At 41.2% G+C, this 20,257-nt stretch overlaps 1 protein-coding gene across 10 annotated transcripts in view; it reads left to right on the forward strand.

Annotated features, from left to right (window-relative positions):
• Positions 1 to 20,257, forward strand: part of PPP6R3 (protein phosphatase 6 regulatory subunit 3) — a 126,619-nt gene that overhangs the window by 33,840 nt on the left and 72,522 nt on the right. For 9 of the 10 annotated variants that reach the window (XM_082845386.1, XM_082845390.1, XM_082845387.1 and 6 more), the window contains 2 exons: positions 4,785 to 4,937; positions 19,411 to 19,643. In XM_082845386.1, the coding sequence (XP_082701512.1) occupies positions 19,417 to 19,643 (227 nt within the window). In that variant the 5' untranslated portion in view covers positions 4,785 to 4,937; positions 19,411 to 19,416. The remainder of the gene's footprint in view (positions 1 to 4,784; positions 4,938 to 19,410; positions 19,644 to 20,257) is intronic. The other variant, XM_082845391.1, reaches the window with a different exon arrangement.

Genomic DNA, 20,257 nt, shown 5'->3' on the forward strand with positions numbered 1-20,257 from the left:
ATGACTTGCCTTAGGTCACACAACTAATGAGTAGCTGATGTTATAGTTCTCTGGTCTCAACATTTAATACTCCTTCCCAGTCTAGCATTCTTCTTAAAATTTTATTTGAAAAAAATTTTTGTCAGTTTTGCATATCTCCATTTAAGAGTGAGCTAGCTTTAGGAGGTTGGATAAGATAACAGCACTTTTTAGCCACCCTTCCCTCTTTCCCCCTTCCCTGAAGGCGACTATATTACTTAGAACTCTTTTAGCCAGTTAAAAAACACATATTTACCTCCATATGTGTGAAGAGCATACTGGAAGAGTTCATAATTACATGCATGCTTGCTGATTTTTTTAGTTTTAAGCACATCTATTGATTTCCCTTTCTGAAAAGATATGGAAGATAAGGATTAACTTACTCTTTTTCCCTCACTGCACCCTCTTCCCCACATTCTGTCTTCCCCATCTTTCCAATACAGTTTTATTGCAATTTTTATTAAATCAATATTTATCCATTATTACTTGGGATGCTATTTATAATGTCAAGTAGTAAATTATAAATACTTTTCCTAAACAACTTCTGGTATTCCTTGGAAATGTTGTGTCAACTTTTTTTTTTTTTTAATGTATCAGTCACTAATTTAGCCTCACACTTTTCACCAGTTACATGTTCAGGTATTCCATCAGCTTTATCTTTTTGAAGAAATTTTTATCTGCTCCAGACTGGACGGCTTGTCCTCCCTGCTGGGAACACATTGTCTGCTGGGACCCGGGGAGTTCATTTTGCCTCTCTCCTTCATTGAATTTCCTGTTCCTGTTTCTCTGTTGTTTTAGTGGAGCACAGTCTCTAGTAGTTTTCTGTGAGGAAGGGGGTGTGAGAGGGTAAGTCTTTTGAGACTTTCTGTGTACTCTTGATTGATAGTTTGGCTGGGTATAGACTTCTGGGTTGGAAGTCATTTTCCTAATGTATTAGTCTGCTAATTATTCTCAGTGCCCTTTTAAATAATATCTCTTTTTTTTTTAAATTTGATGGATACATTAACTTATCTTTCTGAGGATAATTTTTTTAATGTACTCTTTTTCTTGTATAGTCTTTACTCCATCCTGCATTTTTCTGTTTTGTTTTGCACTCTACGTTTCATGATAGAGGCTTTCCTGAGATGTTATTAGAACCCGTGGTTTTCGTTCACATTTAAAGTCGGGGTATATACACACACAACACATAGAGTTGAATCATATGAAATTGCCATTCTTTCTCAGCTTTGTTCACTATCTGTGAACATACTTAGTTCTCAGATCTTCATTTCTAAATCACACCCTCCACTAAAAGGAACCAGGGCTCCTTGGAGAAATGGGTGATTTTAGAGCTGGGGCAGAGAATGTACAAGATTAATCTAGAACATGTTGTTATGGAAGGAAATAAGGAAGTACTCAAAAAACATGGAAAGCACACAGTCCTCTGCTTGAAGGGGTTCCCACTGGCCAAATCTGGGATAACTTGAGCATCAGAATGAATGGTGATATTAATAAATAAAATAAGAATCCGTGAGTCCACACTGATAATGAATGAATGGGAAAAAGGGAACATAACCTTACTGGAATTATAATGTCAACTGATAAGTGTAGAAGGAACAGTAGATTTACAAAATAAACATCGTTTTATAACTGTCAGTAACAGTTGATTAAGACAAGAATTGCCAGTGGATGCTAAAACTATTGGGTGAGTGTTTTAAGAACATAATCTCAAAATATCTTCCTACAGATTATTTACTAGTTAATTACTAAGGGGAAACTGGTTATTTTACAGTGGAGAAATGAGGCAAATATCATCTTAACCAAGTGATCAAAATCCCAATAATGGGACACACAGACATTATCTTACTACTTATGTGATACTCTAGGAAAAACAAACCTCACTTACCACTTTTGTGGTAGTACTGCCAGATACTTATACCCTGTATTCTTCAAAGATGCCAGTGAAAGACAGAATTGCTGAAGAACTGTTTCAGATGGAAACATGACATTAGGTGTGATCCATGATCTGGATTGAGGTGAAGGGGGATTGCCGTAAGGGACGTAGAGCAGTTGGCAGAATTGGAATGTGAACTGTAGAGTCTGTATGGGACAGTTAATGTGTTGCATTCCTGACTTTGTCATTGTGGAAGAGAATACCCTTGTTCTTAGGAAATACACAGCGAGCTATTTAAAGGTAAAGGACATGATGGCTGCAGAAGATGGATGGAAGAGCAAAAGTGACACAGTGATTAGTTGTGAACCTAGGTGAAGACTCTGTGGGAGCTTCTTGTACTGCTCTTGCAGCTGTTCTGCAAGTTTACAATGAAGACTTTTAAAGAAAAGATTGGAGTGAGGGTGGTTGATTGGAGCCCCCATTCATGGGTGGGGGCTCAGTGGCTTTGAACCTTTCAGCAGTGTGATGAGTTGAGCTCCTTTGGTTGGGAAGTCCCCAGTGTCAGGATTTTCAGGTGTTTGTTTCTTGAGGTCAGTGATTAGAAGACACTTTCAGTTTTCATCCTGGCTGGGAATGTCAGAGCCCAATAGGAGAATCTGGCTGGGGATGGGGTGGGCAGTTGAGGGGGCCTGTCTCTGCATTCTTTCTGCAGTTCACACAGTCCCTCTGTTTTCACTGGCAGGCCCACCCTCAGCTGTGCTGGAGTCACCATCCTTTTTGGCTTCCTTCTGTCCTCTGATGGGGCTGGGAAGGACAGAAGAAGGCAATGAGATTTGGGAATCTAAGTGTTCATTATATAGCTTTTTCAACTAGTATTCCTTTTGCTCCCTAATTTTGTTGGTTCTTGGGATTATGCCTTTAAAAAGCAAGACAAAACAACCAAAACAGTTCTTTTACTGTACTTTTAGAGGCATTTCAATGTGTCTTCAATATACATTCTTTACCCAGGAGTCCCAGTAGTGCATTTATATACCATTTCATTCTGTTTTGTATCTTTTGATCTTGTTTCCCACATTTTCACAATTTAGAAAAAACCAATTTCTTATCATCAATAGTATAGACCCTCTCTTTCCCGTAATTAGTCTAAGGGAAAAGACTGAACAATTAAACAAAGACCTTTTTCCAGAAAAGTGGGTTATGTCTCAGCATACTTGTTACAACTTAATAAGCACCTGGATTTGTGATGCTCTGAGCGGGTTGACAGCTGTCTTATCTTTTGGCTTCCCTGGATGGGAGTGTGCAGCACAGTGAGGCAGGCAGGTTGGTACAACTCTGCTGGGAGCCTGTGATTGACTGACTGGCTTGGAAGTGGGTGAAGTGGGTAATCTTTTTTTTTTTTTTTTTTTTTTTTTTTTTTTTGGCTGCATTGGGTCCTTGTTGCTGCACACGGGCTTTCTCTAGTTGCGGCGAGTGGGGGCTGCTCTTTGCTGCAGTGCGTGGGCTTCTCATTGCGGTGGCTTCTCTTGTTGCGGAGGGCGGGATCTAAGCATGCGGGCTTCAGTAGTTGCGGCCCACAGGCTCAGTAGTTGTGCATGGGCTTCCTTGCTCTGCAGCATGTGGGATCTTACCCGACCAGGGCTTGAACCCATGTTGCCTGCTTTTGTAGGTGAATTCTTAACCACTGCACCACTAGGGAAATCCAGAAGTGGGTGATCTTGGCTGGTGGGAGAAAAGATTGTAGATCAGTTGAGGATCCTACAGCTACTCAGATTAAATGTCAAATGTATGTATGTGTGCGCAGGCGTGTGCATTTTGTGTAGTATATAACTTCATTGGATTTTTAAAGGGGTCTGGAACCCCCAACACAGAGTGGTTGTGATGGGACTAGAATTACCTATGACATTTAGAAATGTACTCTTTACACTAACATGCTAAGTTGGTCATGTCTAAACACTGTGGTGGCACATGATCTGTTCTTATGATTTAAAGCAAAAATTTAGGTGATCAATTAAACACTTTTTTAAGTTTTTGTTGAGAAAACATTTCACTGGTAAAATGTTTTTTAGAGTCAAATATTTTCTTCATTTTAAACTAGGTTTGTTACAGTTTTTGTTGATTCATTTTGTTTCTTTTAGCAAGTGGTTAGCATTGTTTCTATTTATTTTGAGGGAAAATGTTGAGTTGATCAGAATGTAGTGTGAATTTTGTGGAACAAAGGCATTAAATAAATGGCATTTATTTTGAGATGCCTTGTAGACTGCACCCTTATAGGATTTCTGGTTGGTATATTGTCCATAGTTTGTGTCTTTTCCTGCAGTATTTAGTTATAAATGAAGTGCCTTGGAAGACAGTTTAAATTTATAGTCCTTTCATGTGAAGCATCTGGTTAATTCACATTAGAGACGGGATTCAGCTGCAGCTAGTACTTAAGTGAACTTAATGTTCTGCTCATAGTTCCTAGTAAGTTACGGTTGTTTAAAGGTATTACACGGGGCTACTTGGGGACATTTAGAGGGAGATACTTCTAAAACTTGTTTTAGTGTTGTAAAATATGGTGCCTTTGTAGTTAACCCTGTGTTGAGTAAGAATGTCATTGATGTTTTCATAAGACAAAGATAAGCATATGTATTTTTTCTTATTTGCCCACTGATAGTGCTCTTACTGTGTATCTATTTCTGGGTTATTGTTTAGTGTAGGATAAAAGCTTAGGTAGAGGGATGACAGTGCCTTTTTTCCTCTTGTTACATAGAAAAAAATTCAGTTAGCTAGTACTTTTCAATCCTCTGAGGTATAGTTGTGTGTGAATGAAGACCTTGAACTAGTATTTTTAATGGCAGCTCTCATCCGAACAAAAGAGAACACGTTGTCATTTTTGTTCTTTTTTTCTTAATAGGGGAACTTCTGTTTCATGTGCACCATCCCGCTTTATTCTGCTAATCTGCTAATGCAGTAAATTGGAAGACAACCGTTGCCAGGATAACCTGTAATGGGCAAGGAGCCACAGAAAAGAAAACATTTCTTTTAATTTTTAAACTTGGTTTGAAAGGTAAGGTCACTAAAATTATGAGGAGTTTCATGAGTTACATCAAGGAAAGCAGTTTTCTGACTTGAGACCCTGGAGTCTAGGTGGACCTGGTCTGCGTCATCACTTTGAGCCAGGTACCACCTGGCTCCGTGGCGCTATGGTATTTTTAGGAAGTTAAATAACAGGCTCTGTAGTTTGCTCTGGTATGTCGTAGAATCTGCAGCACCCATGGGATTCCCAGTTTCCACAGGATGGGGGTTGGGGTGGGATTGAGCTGGGCCCTAAGGACTAGACAGGCCTAGTAAGCTGATGTAGCATGCCAGAGAAAGACTGCTAGTAGCGACCCAGCTACTGCTTCTAGGTCACCTGGCTGTGTGTGTGTGTGTGTGTGTGTGTGTGTGTGTGTGTGTGTGTGTGTGTGAGAGAGAGAGAGAGAGAGAGAGAGAGAGAGAGAGAGGGAGGGATTTGTGTTCGTTTTACACCAGCCAAAGGACATCTGGCTTCTAGCCAGCCACCTGACTCTTTTGAGTCTTAATTGCTATCATTTTGCAACTCTTTACTGAATTTTTTTGTGAAAGACCAGAGGTTTACTTTGCATATTTGGCTTTTGAGTCAATTGGCACTTAATAGAAAGTGGCCCAGTAGGACCTTTTTGGGGCTATGCACACATACTTAATCCAGTTTCATTTGTTCCATAGTAACTGGAGGAGCAGGTGGGCATAAACCATTTAATCATCTACCTTTCAGGCTTCACTGTCTCAGGAGATACTATAGTTGTTCTGTTATAACAGGTCTCTGCTTCTAATCCCCAGGCCCCAATCTTTCCTAGGCAGTAAGCCACTTCGCCTGTGCTCTCCCCCACCTCCAGTCCTTTGTGAATAACTCTTCCTCAGCATCCCCTTCTGCTTACATAGTGAAGCACCAACTCTTGTAGAAAGGTTCTGATTTGTCCAGTTTTTATCTTCATATTATTCTGTATAAATCCTGATGGGGAGAATTCCCTTTAAGTAGTCATTCACTCTGAGCACCTTGTCTCATATGGTTTTGTCTGTTTGTTTTTGCTCATGTGGCCCAGCCCTTCCTTTTCCTCTGCCTTGGGATAGGTTCTAACCCATAGGTATGAACTCTTCAGTTTCTTACCTGCCTGACTGAGTGGAGAATTCAGTTGAGGGTTCAGATATAAGAAGTCCAGTAGTATGCAGTGATAAGCTATGATCTGACCGTCAGATTCATTTATAGTTAAAACAATTATCCATTTTTCTGTTATGATGCTGGATTTCAAAAACTAATTTTTTTTTTTTTTTTTTTTTTTTGCGGTACGCGGGCCTTTCACTGTTGTGGCCTCTCCCGTTGCAGAGCACAGGCTCTGGACGCGCAGGCTCAGCGGCCATGGCTCACGGCCCCAGCCGCTCCGCGGCATGTGGGACCTTCCCGGACCGGGGCACGAACCCGTATCCTCTGCATCGGCACGCGGACTCTCAAGCACTGCGCCACCAGGGAAGCCCGGCTTCTTTAACTTACTAACAGGCGACCTTAGAAACCAGCTTTGATTGAAGCTTTGTTTTCATTTTTTTATTTTTGTGAAGAAGTTCTCCTGTAATAAGATACTCCATTTAACATTTTCTGACTTTTCTGACTGTTCCTTTCTTGTGAGTTGGGAATACTGTGATGACCGCTTAGTCAGGTAATGTCAGCATATAGTGTATTTTAGCACAGGGATGGTATGATTGCATAATAAACAGTGCTTTGCCATCTAATTTCATAACAAAATAGTTCACATCCCATTTGTACCTTAAAAACACAACATTTGAAGTCCAGATTTTCTTTTCTTGTTTTGACATGTTGGGTGTGCACTTATAATAATAAAATGTTGCAGTACAGCATATGGCACTCTGAGCACTGTTGAGTTATACCCGTGTCACTGCGATTTGGAGAGTGCCCAGCTGCAGTGCAAAGTGATAGCACCGTATGTGGTCTCTTGTGACACCTGCTCAACTCTGCCCTGGTAGTGTAAAAGCAGCCAGAGACAGAATGTAAAGGATGGTGTGACTGTGTTCTGTTAAAACTTGATGGCCACTGAAATTTGAATTTCGTAGAATTTATACAAGTCACGAAATATCGTCCTTTTGCTACTCCCCCACCCCCACCCCCAAAGAGTTAAAAAGGTAAAAACCATTCTTCGCTCAGGGCCTGTATTTATAAAAAAGGTGGCAGACCAGATTTGGCAATCTCAGTATGGTACCCCCAGGTATCCTAGGTCTCTGGAGTTGCTTCACACACCCATGGCAGAAAAAATGGGGTGGGAAAGGACCTAAACTGAAAAGGTACCATTGTGGTTTTTGCTGTTGGTTGGATTTTTCTATTTCTTTGTTTTTTGTACGTAGGAATCTTAAGTGCATGTAGTCACCTCAGAGTCTTTCTGTTAGATAGTCTTTTATAATACCCTGATTTTAGATTGTGCTTATATTTATAGAGCCTGTCCTAAATGCCAGGGATTGTGCTGCTTTATATTTTCTTTCTTTTCATAATTTTTTATTTTATCATACATAGGTACATAGCTTACATAGGTGCATAGTTTAAAAAGTCAAATGGTATCACAAGATTTATAACAAAAAATAACAATCATCTATTTCATCTTTCCCATCCTATCCCCTCCTCATCCCAGCCCCTAGTGAGTAAGTGAGTTACTTACTCACTAGGAGCTGCTACCTCCATCTCTTAGCTGTTTACTCATCTTTATTACTTCCTTATGCATTTCTAAATTATATACCTGTAGGTAGCAGTTTCTAATCTGTCTTACTTCTAATTATGAAGGTTAAAGTTTAGCTCTTATATGCATAGCTCTTTCCCTCTCACATCTCCCAACATAGTTAAAGCACAACTTTGGTTAATATCAGTAATAAAAGTATGTATATTTTGGTTAATTAATCCCTAAATCTCTGACTTAATTTGCAGAATCCTTCTCAACACGGTAACATACATCTGGCAACACACTTCCTTGGACATATCCTTTCCAGAGCCCTCTGCCTCATGGTTTACTCCAAACTGGTTCCTCTTGACTTCGTCTGTAGCTGCAGGTGTCCCCCCTTCTGGGAGTCATCTTTGCTTCTCTGTGTGTTGGATCCCTGGTCTCATGGATTCCGTGTCTTCCTCTCATGGCTTACTGCCATGCTTTAGTGAAGCCCATTCTCCATCCAGTAGCTTCCTCAAGAAACTGTGAATAAATCTTTCAGACCTTCCAGGTCTAAAAATGTTCTTTTCTAGAATTGCTATTGAGGAAGCTGATGTCATTCTGATTTCCAGTCCTTTTATAAGTTTTTCCTCACTAGAAGAGTTTAGATACTCTTTTTTTTTTTTAATCTCCGATACCACGGGCTTTCACACTGTGTCTTAAAGGATCTTTTACCACTCAACGTGGTGCCACATGTAGGTCTTAGGGGGAGAGTCACTTCTTTATGCTCTGAGAAAAAACATTTTTTTGACAAGGGAGATCAGTGGTGAATTATAATATGTTCTAAAACTTTTGTTACTTGGATGTTGGACTTTCGGAATTGTTTCTCCATTTTCTGTCTTTCATAAATTTGTTGGCATTCTCCTTGGCTGTTGTTTCCTTTTCTTTGTCCTTTATTGTTGTTTTTCTAGAGCTTCCAGAAGGGCAGAGAATTGTGTAGGTTTCAACCCACTAAGCATCTGGAAGGTTGCAGAATCCTTTGCTATTTTCTTGTTGAGACTCCATGTCAGCCCAAATGTAGCCATGCCTTTTATATCACATAGACTTTGAGAAGAAATTCATAAAACAGTGTGGTGATCATTTAATATAGTCTTTCTGTCCAGAACGGGAAGTTGTCTGTCGTTGCCCTCATAGGGAATCATCCAGGCTTCCAGAGGACCTCCAGCCTTGGGGTCTTGAAGGTGTTGGTGTTCCTAACCTTTAGCAAGTTCCTGCATCTTCTGCTCACAGATAGGACGGATAATCTGTCCTTTTCACTTACTGGCTCTCATTTTTTCCCTTGGGCACTGTCCGTGATAGTATAAAAGAGCTTCGAGATATTCAAAGCTAGTTATTTTTTCCTCCAAGTGGCAAGTCCTTCTGTCACCCTGGTCCTCTTTGGGTGCCATGTGGTTGGCAGTCTCTTCATCTGCCCCAGAACAGGATATGATATTGCTTGGCATGAGCTGATCTGCCCAGGGAAGGCTTCAATAGAGTTAGTATCTCCCGTGGTCCTAGATGCAGTTGATCTATGACACATTCTGAGGGTTACTTGCTTATTAGTCACAGCATAATACAACTTTATGTCAAACTTATAAGTAACTAAAATCTTTGGACTTGTTTCTTTCTTTAACAGTTTTCTTAGGCCTAGCAACCTCTACCCCCCACCCCATGTCATGCTTTTCAGTTTTTATTTTAAAAGGACTTTACATTTAACCATGTTAAGTAAATTTCTCTTGGTTTCATCATGTCAGACAGCTTTTAAATGCTGATTCACTCGTGTTTTCTGTGCATTTGGACAAACCTGTGGCATTCTGGTCAGTCAGCTCTGATAGCACCACTGGCCACAAGAGCTGAGCTCCTCCAGTGTCACCACCTACGCTCTTTGGGCTGAGCTCCCAGCCAGCTTGTCTGTCAAGTGATTCTTTTCCCTGCCCATGAAGACATGGGATTCCGTCCATGAGTGTATCCCAAGAGCCATTAGATGGCAGGTTAGCCTGCTGCTGTTTCCCTTCTGCAGGCTGGCCTGGGGCTGGCTTGTGCTCTCGATGACTGCTGCTGGGACCGGTCGCTCACCGGGTGTTCCATGCTGGTCCTTTGGCCGTGTGCCGTGATGGGAAGAGCACAGACTTGGGAGCGCAATGGGCCTGGGCTTGAGTCCCAGCTCTGGCCAGCTTATTCACTAGCTGTGGTCTTTGGTAGATCATCTCACCTCTTAGAATCTTAGTTTTTCCATCTGCAAATGAGAGCGAAGCCTTGAAGAGTTGTTGTGAGGTACAGATAATGTATCTAAAAGCATCAAGTCCAGAGTCTGGCATATGGTAGGCACTTAATAATTGCGAGCTGCTATTAGTCATTTTTCCTCCTTTAATAGAAAGTTGCCGTATCAGACCATTTACTGTTATTGTGGAATAGCTAGAAGAGATTAAGGGGCTATAAAGACTGTAAGCAGTGTTCACGTCTCATGTTCTACACTGAGCTTGTATTCCTGAGCAGAGTCTCAGCAGTCCAGGAGTCTGCTTTGCTGGTAAAATATTCATGACGGAAAGCACTTCCTAGAGGTTAACAAGTTATTACTGCTAGTCTAGGGACTGTTGAGATAGCCCTAAATGCTTTATGATTATACACATTATTTATGTCTTATGTATGTATGGCTGCCGTGGGTCTTCGTTACTGCACATGGGCTTTCTCTGGTTGCAGCGAGCAGGGGTTACTTTTCGTTGCGGTGCGCGGCCTTCTCATTGTGGTGGCTTCTCGTTGTGGAGCACAGGCTCTAGGTGTGCAGGCTCGGTAGCTGTGGCTCGCAGGTTCTAGAGCGCAGGCTCATTAGTTGTGGCGCACGGACTTAGTTGCTCCGTGTCATGTGGGATCTTCCTGGACCAGGGCTTGAACCCATGTCCCCTGCATTGGTAGGCGGATTCTTAACCACTGCACCACCAGGGAAGTCCTGATTATACACATTCTGATTAAAGTTTGCTGGGCAAGGAAGATCGAAGGTTAAAAAAAATGGGGGTGGGGACCTTTAAAATTTGTGACCAATTTGCCATGTCTGTCTCTGTTATAGAGTTGCTTGTAACTCCAAATTAACCAGGGTAGTTAGCTCGTTCTTAAATTGAAGCTTGTTTCTTTTTTGGCCTTTTTTCAATGGCATCTCAATATGCTCTAGAATTTCTGATTTGGAAAGGCTGTTCTCTTTGGGCATCTTGTCTGTAATGGACATATGAATAAAAAAGTAGCCACTGTCACTTGATTCAAGTTGGGTGACTCACAAACTGCATATAACTGATTTCACTTAGTAAAAACATGGACGAGTTGGATTTTCCAAGGCTTTCCCCTGCACTGTGTTAGTATAGAGTTCTCTTTCTAGCTCTGCTGTTTTCATACTGTTCCTGACTTGCTTAGGACCAATCTTCCTCCCTACAGTTTTATTTATTGTATTTACTTTTTGGCCACGCCGCACAGCTTGCAGGATCTTAGTTCCCTGACCAGGGATTGAACCTGGGCGCGAGCAGCAAAAGTGATGCGTCCTAACCACTGGACCACCAGGGAATTCCCATCCCTACAGTTTTAGATTAGGAACTCTTTTGGGTTATTTCAGATGACAGGTGTTCTAATCGCATCACGTTTCCTCTGGCTCTCCAGTTACATGTCACTTCTTTCTGATATTTCAGATTTGTTGACAGCTCTGCCTGGTTTCAGAGATTCAGAGAATTCTGGATGCTTGAGATGGAAAACCCTCTACTTAGAATTTTCTTATTTGTGCAGGCACACACGCACACACACACACAGAATAGACACCTAGATCCAGCTAGGTTTTCCTTGCCTTTATTGCTTTGATCTCTAACAAGGCTCCTGGCAAAAACCTGATTGCCATTGTGTCATCCTCATTACTTGTCTTTTTTCTTTCCAACCCCTTAGTCTCACTTTAAAAAAAAACTTGTTCTTAGTATAAATAAGTCATGCTTTGCATATACTCATATTGAAGTTGTGGAAATTATGCACAGAAATTCATGTCCACTTGCATTTTCATAATGAGAACTTGTAGAAGGACACATCACTGTACTTTAGTGTGGACTCCATGACAAAAGTGAGGCTGGACTTTTCTTGATTGGCAGTTGGCTGTTTAAATATAAAAGTGAAGTGGGCAATTAAGATCACACCTCTTGCCTGTCCACAGCATCTTAGAGGTGTATTTGGAGTTAGCCCCAGGGTGTGGGTAGGCATTTGTTTTCTGAGGATCGTGTGTTTCCCAGGTAGCTCAGAATTCCAAGGGCAATCTATAAATTTGTATCATCTGATACCTAAGTGCAGCTAGGAATGAAGAAAACATGAGAATTAGGCTTTGAGGAATTATGGGTGAAACTGGAGGGGGGATAATAATTGAATGTGAAATTTCTTAGGGAATAACTTGGTTTTCAAAGTAGAGGCTGTTGTAGGGCCTCGCCATCCTCTGCGAGTTCTTAAAACGGTCTCTGGGTCACCGCTCTTTATCTAGGCTCACCCCTGTCCAGTCCATCTTTCACATTGACAGCATTTAAACTCTAGATCTCATCTTGTTGCTCGTTTGCCTTGTCTCACCTGACCTCAGTGTCCCACCTCAGTGGTCTTGTCTTCAGCACTCCCTTCCCTATCCCACATTTTAGTCATATTCAAACACATGGCCGTTCTGGGAACAGGTTAGACCTCTTCCCCTCTCCGCCTTTGTGGGAGTACAGCGTCTGTTGAAAATGTACTTGCCACAGCTTAAATTTCGTCTCCTCTGTGTCATTTTCCTCTACTTTTCTTGAGTCATTTGTTTCTGTATACTGTGTTAATCTTTGCTATAGCTATTTTAATGTGCATTTATCTCAGTTAGAACGGACTGGCTCCCTCCCTCGCTTCTGCAGCAAGCCTGCCCGGCTCTGCTGTGCATTCGTGCATGGCTCTTTGAGATGTGGCTTTGCGTTGCCTAACCTTTCCGAGTGCCTTCTGAAAGTCTCTTTCTTCTTGTCATCAGGACTTTCTCCCTGCTGTGAATTTCTTGAAGCTCCAGGGTCTATCCTCCATGCTTGTAGGATCACCTACTGAGCCCTACCTGTCTTTTGAGGCCCAGCTTAGGCCTCATTTATAGCAAAGTCTTTTCTGTCCAGGCTCCCCTCCCTTGAGCTCCCTTTCTACAGAACAAGCTTGGAGTTTGTGCCATTTATTTTCTGTATTTTCTCTGTTCTCAGTTTTATTGTATTCTTCAAGGAAGTAGGCACCGTTATCATATTACTCCTGCATTCCCCAATACAGTGCAAATTAGTGCTTTAAAAGTACCTGTTAGGGCTTCCCTGGTGGCGCAGTGGTTGAGAGTCCGCCTACCAATGCAGGGGACACGGGTTCGTGCCCCGGTCCGGGAAGATCCCACGTGCCGTGGAGCGGCTGGGCCCGTGAGCCATGGCCGCTGAGCCTGCGCTTCCGGAGCCTGTGCTCCGCAACGGGAGAGGCCACAACAGTGAGAGGCCTGCGTACTGCAAAAAAAAAAAATAAAAGTACCTGTTGATTAATATAGTGCATATTAAATGGATTTTACTCCTTTATTTACTACTCTGAAAAGCTGAAATATCAAAGAAAGTTACAAATTAAAACTGGGCAAAGCATCTACAACATCTGGATGGTAGAAACTTGATTGCTTTTGATACGTTCTTTGGAAGAAGCAGTTTCAGAGCTAATACAGCGAAACTGGCCCTGAGTTTGTATTGCCCTTTCCTCTAAAGAAATTCGTTATCTCTAACTGGCACTCTGATACTTGCTTTGATTAGTCTAGTGTTCGGGTGGGGGTGAGGGGACAACTGTATGAGTTGGATACCTTTGTTAACAGTGGAGAGGCAGCTACTGGGTAGACTTCCCAGTCCTTTGTGATCTTTTTCCTTAGTACTTAAAGAGAACTGCCATCAAAGCCCAACTGTTACTCCTTCCCGATGTTGCATGTTTCTGCCTCTTCGTGTGAAAATTATAGCTTTTGCCTAGGCCTTGAGCGTTGCTGTTGGGGGAGTTTATCATTAACTTATAACACAGAGCTGACCTCCCTTCAGAGTGACTCTGCACTCTGCTATTTATAGATACTTTCCTCTCTGTCCCTTCCTGGTGGCGTGCTGCTCTCAGTGTACAGAGTGGCAACCACCAACCCTTCTTCAGCCTAGCCGTCCCCCCATTTGGGTCTTGTTATATGTGGCCCAACTCAGTTCTCCGCACGCCTGAATCCAAGCCCAGGGGTCCTGCAACTCCAGGTGTCTGGACACTGGCAGAAGCAGGAGAGCCAGTAAGAACAGCCTTTCAGCAGCTCAGTTTGTTCACTACACCCTGTTCCCAGGCTGCTGGTAAACTCGGCCAAAGGTTTGGGGTAAATGTGCCTGCCCCTCGCGGAGTAATAAGCACGTTGTTTTGAACCTGAATGGAGGCAGTGGTGCTCGCTTCGGCAGCACATATACTAAAAAACTGAATGGAGGCAGTGAAGACTCAGTTTTCTCCGGGACCAGTGGGGAGTCTATTTTTTTATATTAATCAAACATCATTGTTTCCCAACATGTTTGAGTGACCTGGGCATTTTATTTTTCATCATAATATTTTTGAATTAACTTAGAAAATGAAATAAATTCCCACAGACACGTAACTATTTCAAAATTTGGCCAGGTGTATCTCTACCAGTAATGAGCCACTTGTAGCCCTCCTGATTCAAGCTAGCATTCTCCATTATCACAAGGTAAAGAATTTGAAATTTTACCTTTTATCCCTACAAATATTCCTAGAAATTAGAGGCTAAAAAACAGTTCTCATTTTCTTGTGACCTACTTGTTTGAGTTAAGAATGTCCAAGTGTTTCTTTTATATGTATATATGTATATGTATATGTATATATATATATATGAGAATAAACATGATTTCCCAGGTATGTTTATATTTTAAAAGAAAGAAGACCGTGGCCCATAGCCTCTCCCCACCCATCCCACATTGGCCCTTGTGTGGAAAAGGTGGGTAACTATTGACTTTGGCTGTGGAAGGAGATGGGGAAGGTATTTTAGTACCAGGAGAGAAACTTTGAATCATAATTGTAGCAATCATACAATTTGAGCTGTCTTGTCCCGAATGGCCACGTGTGACTCTTAAGCACCGGAAATGTGGCTGGTCCAGATTGCGATATGCTGTGAAGTTTCAAAACACCCATATTTTGAAGACTTAGTACCAAAAGAATTACATGTTGAAATAATAATGTTTAGCTATATGAGGTTAAATAAATACATTTAAAATTAATTTTACCAGTTTCTTTTTTACTTTTTGGTGTGGCTGCTAGAAAATTTAAGCTTACATGTGGCTCACATTGTGTCTTGAGTGATGTTTCTGTTAGCACCAGCTCGGGTGACAGTGGAGGTGTTGCGTTTCTCGTGCTGAGGGCCGGGGCCTCTAGAGAGTGCTGCAGGCAGACTGAGGTGTGTAGGGATTTGAACTTGGGGAGCATGTGCTTACGTGCCTTTGTATAAGACCCAGAAAAAATTTGTATTATAACTATTCCCTTCATAGCACATCTAAAAGAAATAGTATTAAAAATCTGTAACACATTTTGTTGTCTTAAAGTCTTTCCCCTGTGTTATCTTAGGTGAACGCAGCTACTTCTCATGTTTGTGTAGGTTGTACTTCTTACTTTAGGTGACTGCAGCTATCTAAACTGGATGTATGTTGTGCGTGTTTGTTGCAAGACTGGAGCATGCGAGGAAGTATTTAGGGTATGGGATCTTGGGGATTGAAGTGGGCCAGTTACGGAATGGCATACCAGAGGCTGGCTTCGCGGGTGTGCGGCCTGTAGTCCCACGGGGCCCACACCCAGAAGCGTTAGCTTTCAGGCTCAACATTGCTGTCTTGAGATTCTTCATAATCTTTGTATCTCTTTTTGAACCTTTGAACCTTGTGCCCTGGGCCGGCCATTCCTGGGTACAGGGTTTCCACCATTGATAGCAGTTCACAGACTTGGGCTTTACAGAGTGCAGTTTACCCCACTTGGATAGAAAATTGCCAAAATTAGGCAGTTAGTACATAATGAATAGGGGATTTTGTATTTTAAACTCATTAAAGTTCTTCTTTGTCATTTCCACAGTTTGCTTCTCATTTGTAGGCAGGACCATCAGCAGTTTCTCTCTCCAAAGCTCTTTAATAGTTTACCTTTTAGTGTGTCCATGGTGTCATTTTTTCTGGCCTCTGTTGGAAAGTGTTACGTTTTGCTTCTGTTATGTTGAAGGAAAACCCACTAATACCAGCTTGTCCACAGGGAGTTTCTGAAATAAATAACAGTCACGTGTTGGTATAGTAGGCTTTTCCTCTGTTTCTCATGGTTACATGATTATTTTGAATATACTTATAGCAGTTTATTGCAAATGATCAGCAATGGTTTAAACCCAGGACAGCAGCAGCATCTGAGGACTTGCTAGAGGTGCAGAATCTCAGGCCTGATCCCTGCTTTCCTGAATCAGAATCTGAGACTGTGTTTTAATAAGACCCCATGGAAGTTCGGTAGCATTGGTTTAAAGCTCACTTGACTTCAAGGGGGTGGTATGTTGATTACACAGAAGCTTCCAGGTGCTGAGTGCCGGTATGTCTCAGCCACCAGACCGGGCCTTTCTCATCTACTCACAGCCAGTTTACTTGTTTGAGGATATTGGGGCTTAGAGAGGTGAAGTGGTTTTCCTGAGGCCTCAGTGCCAGGCAGTTGTGGAGCCAGCATTGGAATCCAGTATGTTGAGATGCTTAAGAGTCCTAACAAGGTTTGAGGAGAAAATGATGTTTATTTGATGGAAAGCAAGTGGTTGTAGTTGGTTTACATAAACCACAGTTGGGCCCTGTTCAATATACTCTTCCAGCAGAGCCTTGGCAGATTCTGCAGAGGGACTGACGTCCTTCTCAAACCTCTTGCACGTGACTGAACCACATCACCATACCAGGTCCCGTGTCATAGAGACAAGGTAGCACCTTTTGTTTCAGAAACAAAGTGTCACTGCTTAACTGCTTTTGAAATAAAGGTACTGTGGCCCAGGTTTTGCTTCCAAGAAGGATGATATTTTAATTTCACAGGACCCTTAATTAAAGCAGTTGATCTATGACGAGTAGATTTATGGATCCTTTGGTCCTATTTTATGCATATACGGTGATAATTTTCACTTGTGTCTTCAGTTATGAGGAAGGCGGAGCATAGCAGAGGTTGTCCTCTGCGGCAACTCCTGCCCACATACTCTTCAGCCCTTGTGGAGAAAACCCTATTTTCAAGGTACCTCATTCAACTTATAAAACAATTCTAGGATTTTGCAGAAAGATGGAGGGTAGTTTGCTTTTACCATTTCTCTCTTTGTCAGTATCGATTTAAAAGCCTGTGAATTGGTTTACTGTAAGAAATTGTATTCCCTCTTATCGCTAAATCCTGTTGAAGTATACCTAGGTTAAGAATTTTAAAGTGTATTTATGTTTACTAAAAGTGAGCTGTTGAAGTTCTGACTTTTTTCAGTTTCTTCAGAGTATCTTAGTTACATTTTTTAAAGGACTCCATTTACCTCGGGGCCCTGGGCAGCTGAACTTTGTAACAGTTAGTTCACACCTAGCTTGATTTTACTTCAAAGGGCACAAATAGAAGTAGGGCCAAGCCAGGGGTAACTAATTTACCAGTGCTGTTCATTTCCAGTCAATTTGCTGTTTGGTTAAAAGATAGAATACATAATGTTTAAGAGTATACTGTGGTTATATTTTATTTTTAAGTCGGTAGTATACCTACCCAATTTAAAGAAAATGCACTGTGGAAATGTATATTTTAAGGTGTTCTGATTTGAAAAATGCTATTCTAATTTAGGATAGTGGAAAGCAAAAGGAGTTAGGCATTTTAAAACAGATAGTTGCTCAAGAATTCCTTTTCTTGTGTATAATAAAATAAGTATAATAACACACGATGTCATGCGCTCAGGAGTTTGGAGGAGCTGGTTGGTCAGGTCGGCCATCCTGCTGGAATACAGAGCAGGTGTGTATGATGGCTCATCGTAACCCGGCCTAGGACAGGCTCTCAGATCGGCAGGCAGCGATCTTCCTCGTGGTGATTTGGGGGTGCAGGCACCTTCCTTTTGGGCTCTGCAGTCCCTTAGGGCCTTTTTTGTCATCAACATCCAGCCAGATGCCGGGGGGAGCACATGGAGGTTTTTATGGCTCACAGTACATTGGAGAAAACTTTGTAATGTGGCCATATCTACCTGCCCGAGAAGTTGGGGACATGGTCTAGGTGAGTGCCTAAGGAAGGGAGAGAATGGATCTGGTAGACAGTCCCGCCTGACACCACATGGCTCCGCCCCTCTGGGCAGGCTGTGAGGACTGTGGGGGACATGCCCGTGTGGGTTCAGAGATGGCAGAAAGGAATGTGTTAGTCAGCACTCTATTTCCTCTTGAGCAAGGGATGCTAAACTTTTTCTGTAAAGTACCAGATAGTAAATATGCAGGCCACCCATGGTCACTGTCACATATGCTTCTCTTAAACAACCCTTTAAAATTATCAAAGCCATTCTTAGCTTGCAGTCTGTGGGCTGGATTTGGTCTGTGGGCCGAAGTTTGCCAACACTTGTTGTTTCATCACCACCAATTATCAGTTTTCTCTGTAAATCAGTATATGATGAGTTACCTTTATAAGGTTAAAATTTTGGAAGTCAGTTTTTAATTGAGGTAGATAATGTGATTATATCTTGATCCATATTTTAGAAGTATGACTTTGGTTTGTAGATGTTTATAGTTTTCAGTTGATGAATATGAGTGTATATCTTGTTTATAACTAGCCAGTAGTAAGGGCTTGATATGAGATTTGCTTTTGTGGTTTATTAGTACTTTTCATTATACTTTGCCTTTATGTGTGGGATTACAAAAAAATGAAAAGACATGCTACTTTAAATGAGACCTATTTTTTTTTTTTTTGAAGACTTAAGGCTAAATTGTTAACTGTGTCCAGTTTTCTGACTTCAAGTGGAGAGACCATTAGATTAGCAGAAATTCGGCTTATAGACCAAAATAAGCACATACTGACCTGATACCAGTGGGATGTGGGAAGGTATTTGAATGTCACTAATGGCTTTTCAGTCAGTGACTTTGCTGAAGTATTTAAAATAAGGACAGTGAACTCTTTTGTCTGTAGACATCCTAGGATCGAATTTTCCGTGATCAACTTTGAAGACAAGGTGAATGATTGTTCTTTAAGGTGATCTTGCTACAGTTTTTTGTTTCTTTGTTAAGAATGGCATAGGTTTTGCCATTTTACGGCTTTCACATTTTCAGCTGTGGAAGTGCTGTCAGTGGCTAAAAGTTCTGGTTCGTGGTGGTTATTTATTTAATGTTGTAATATTCTGAAGAGTACCATGTACTTAGGTCTCAATACTTGTCATTTGTTACTGAAGATACTAGTTCTGTGTAAGAATGTATGTTTCACCCTGAAGAAAGGGTTTATTTTCTTCCTTTCCCAGCACTAAATTCTTAAAGTATGGGTGGGTTAATTTTGCAGGTTAAAATCATCCCAGGTTTTATCATTCTTTCAGCATTTTCAAGTCAAAATTTTTTGTTATCAATAAAAATATTTTCTGAGAAGGAAAAAATCTTGCCAGTTTTACTTATTTAGAAAGTATTTTATAGATTCGATATGGAACTTGTTTTTCTTATGTGACCCAAGTTGACATTTTAGACTGTAAAACTAGATGGAAACTTGAAAAATTAATATGTGAAGTTGAAATTGTATTTGAAATACTCTCTGCATTTTGTTTAGAGCAGCATGTTTTGGAAATTTGATCTTCACTCATCATCCCACATAGACACACTTCTAGAAAGAGAAGATGTAACACTGAAGGAGTTGATGGATGAGGAAGATGTTTTACAAGAATGTAAAGCTCAGAACCGCAAACTTATAGAGTTCCTGTTAAAAGCAGAATGTCTCGAAGATTTAGTCTCATTCATTATTGAAGAACCACCTCAAGACATGGATGAAAAGATCAGATACAAGTAAGAAAATTCAGTCTTCTCTTTAGGGTGGGGCTGAAGTGAAGCGGGGGTAGGGTATATTATCGTCCTTGTTGTCTAGCAGCTCTGCAGGACTGTCGTAGACCAGTTACAGAATGTTAACATGTCAAGAGCAACAGGCTCAGTGGAGCAAACAATCCGTTCTAGAACCAAGTCCAGTGAAATCACAAGATTTTTAAAGTGAACGTTCTAAATTTTGGCCAAAAGGTTTTGTCTAAGGGCAAGGTGCATTATAAACAGTGATAAAGTTTCCTAAAATACTAAGACAATCCAAGTAAGTATTTTCTCTTTTTTGCAAATAGGAAGACAGAGATGATGTGACTACTCAAGATTACACAGCACATCTGGGCCAGAGCTTGTTTAATGAACAGCGCTGCTGATTAAATAAATTCTGACCTTTTGTTAACTGAAAATAAGGGTATGGGTCTTGGTCAACGTTACTGTAGCTAAATTTAAGCAGCTAACACCTTGGATAACTGCAGTGGATTTATCTACTTCACCACTGGTGTCGTCAGCTTATAACACTTTGTATTCGGACCCCTGGAAACTCTGCGAATATTCCATATGTATTTAAAGTGTTGGGGTTTCAGTTAGTT

The sequence above is a fragment of the Leucopleurus acutus genome (genome assembly GCF_964270905.1).
Source record: "Leucopleurus acutus genome assembly, chromosome: 8".
In the NCBI taxonomy this organism is placed as follows: domain Eukaryota; kingdom Metazoa; phylum Chordata; class Mammalia; order Artiodactyla; family Delphinidae; genus Leucopleurus; species Leucopleurus acutus.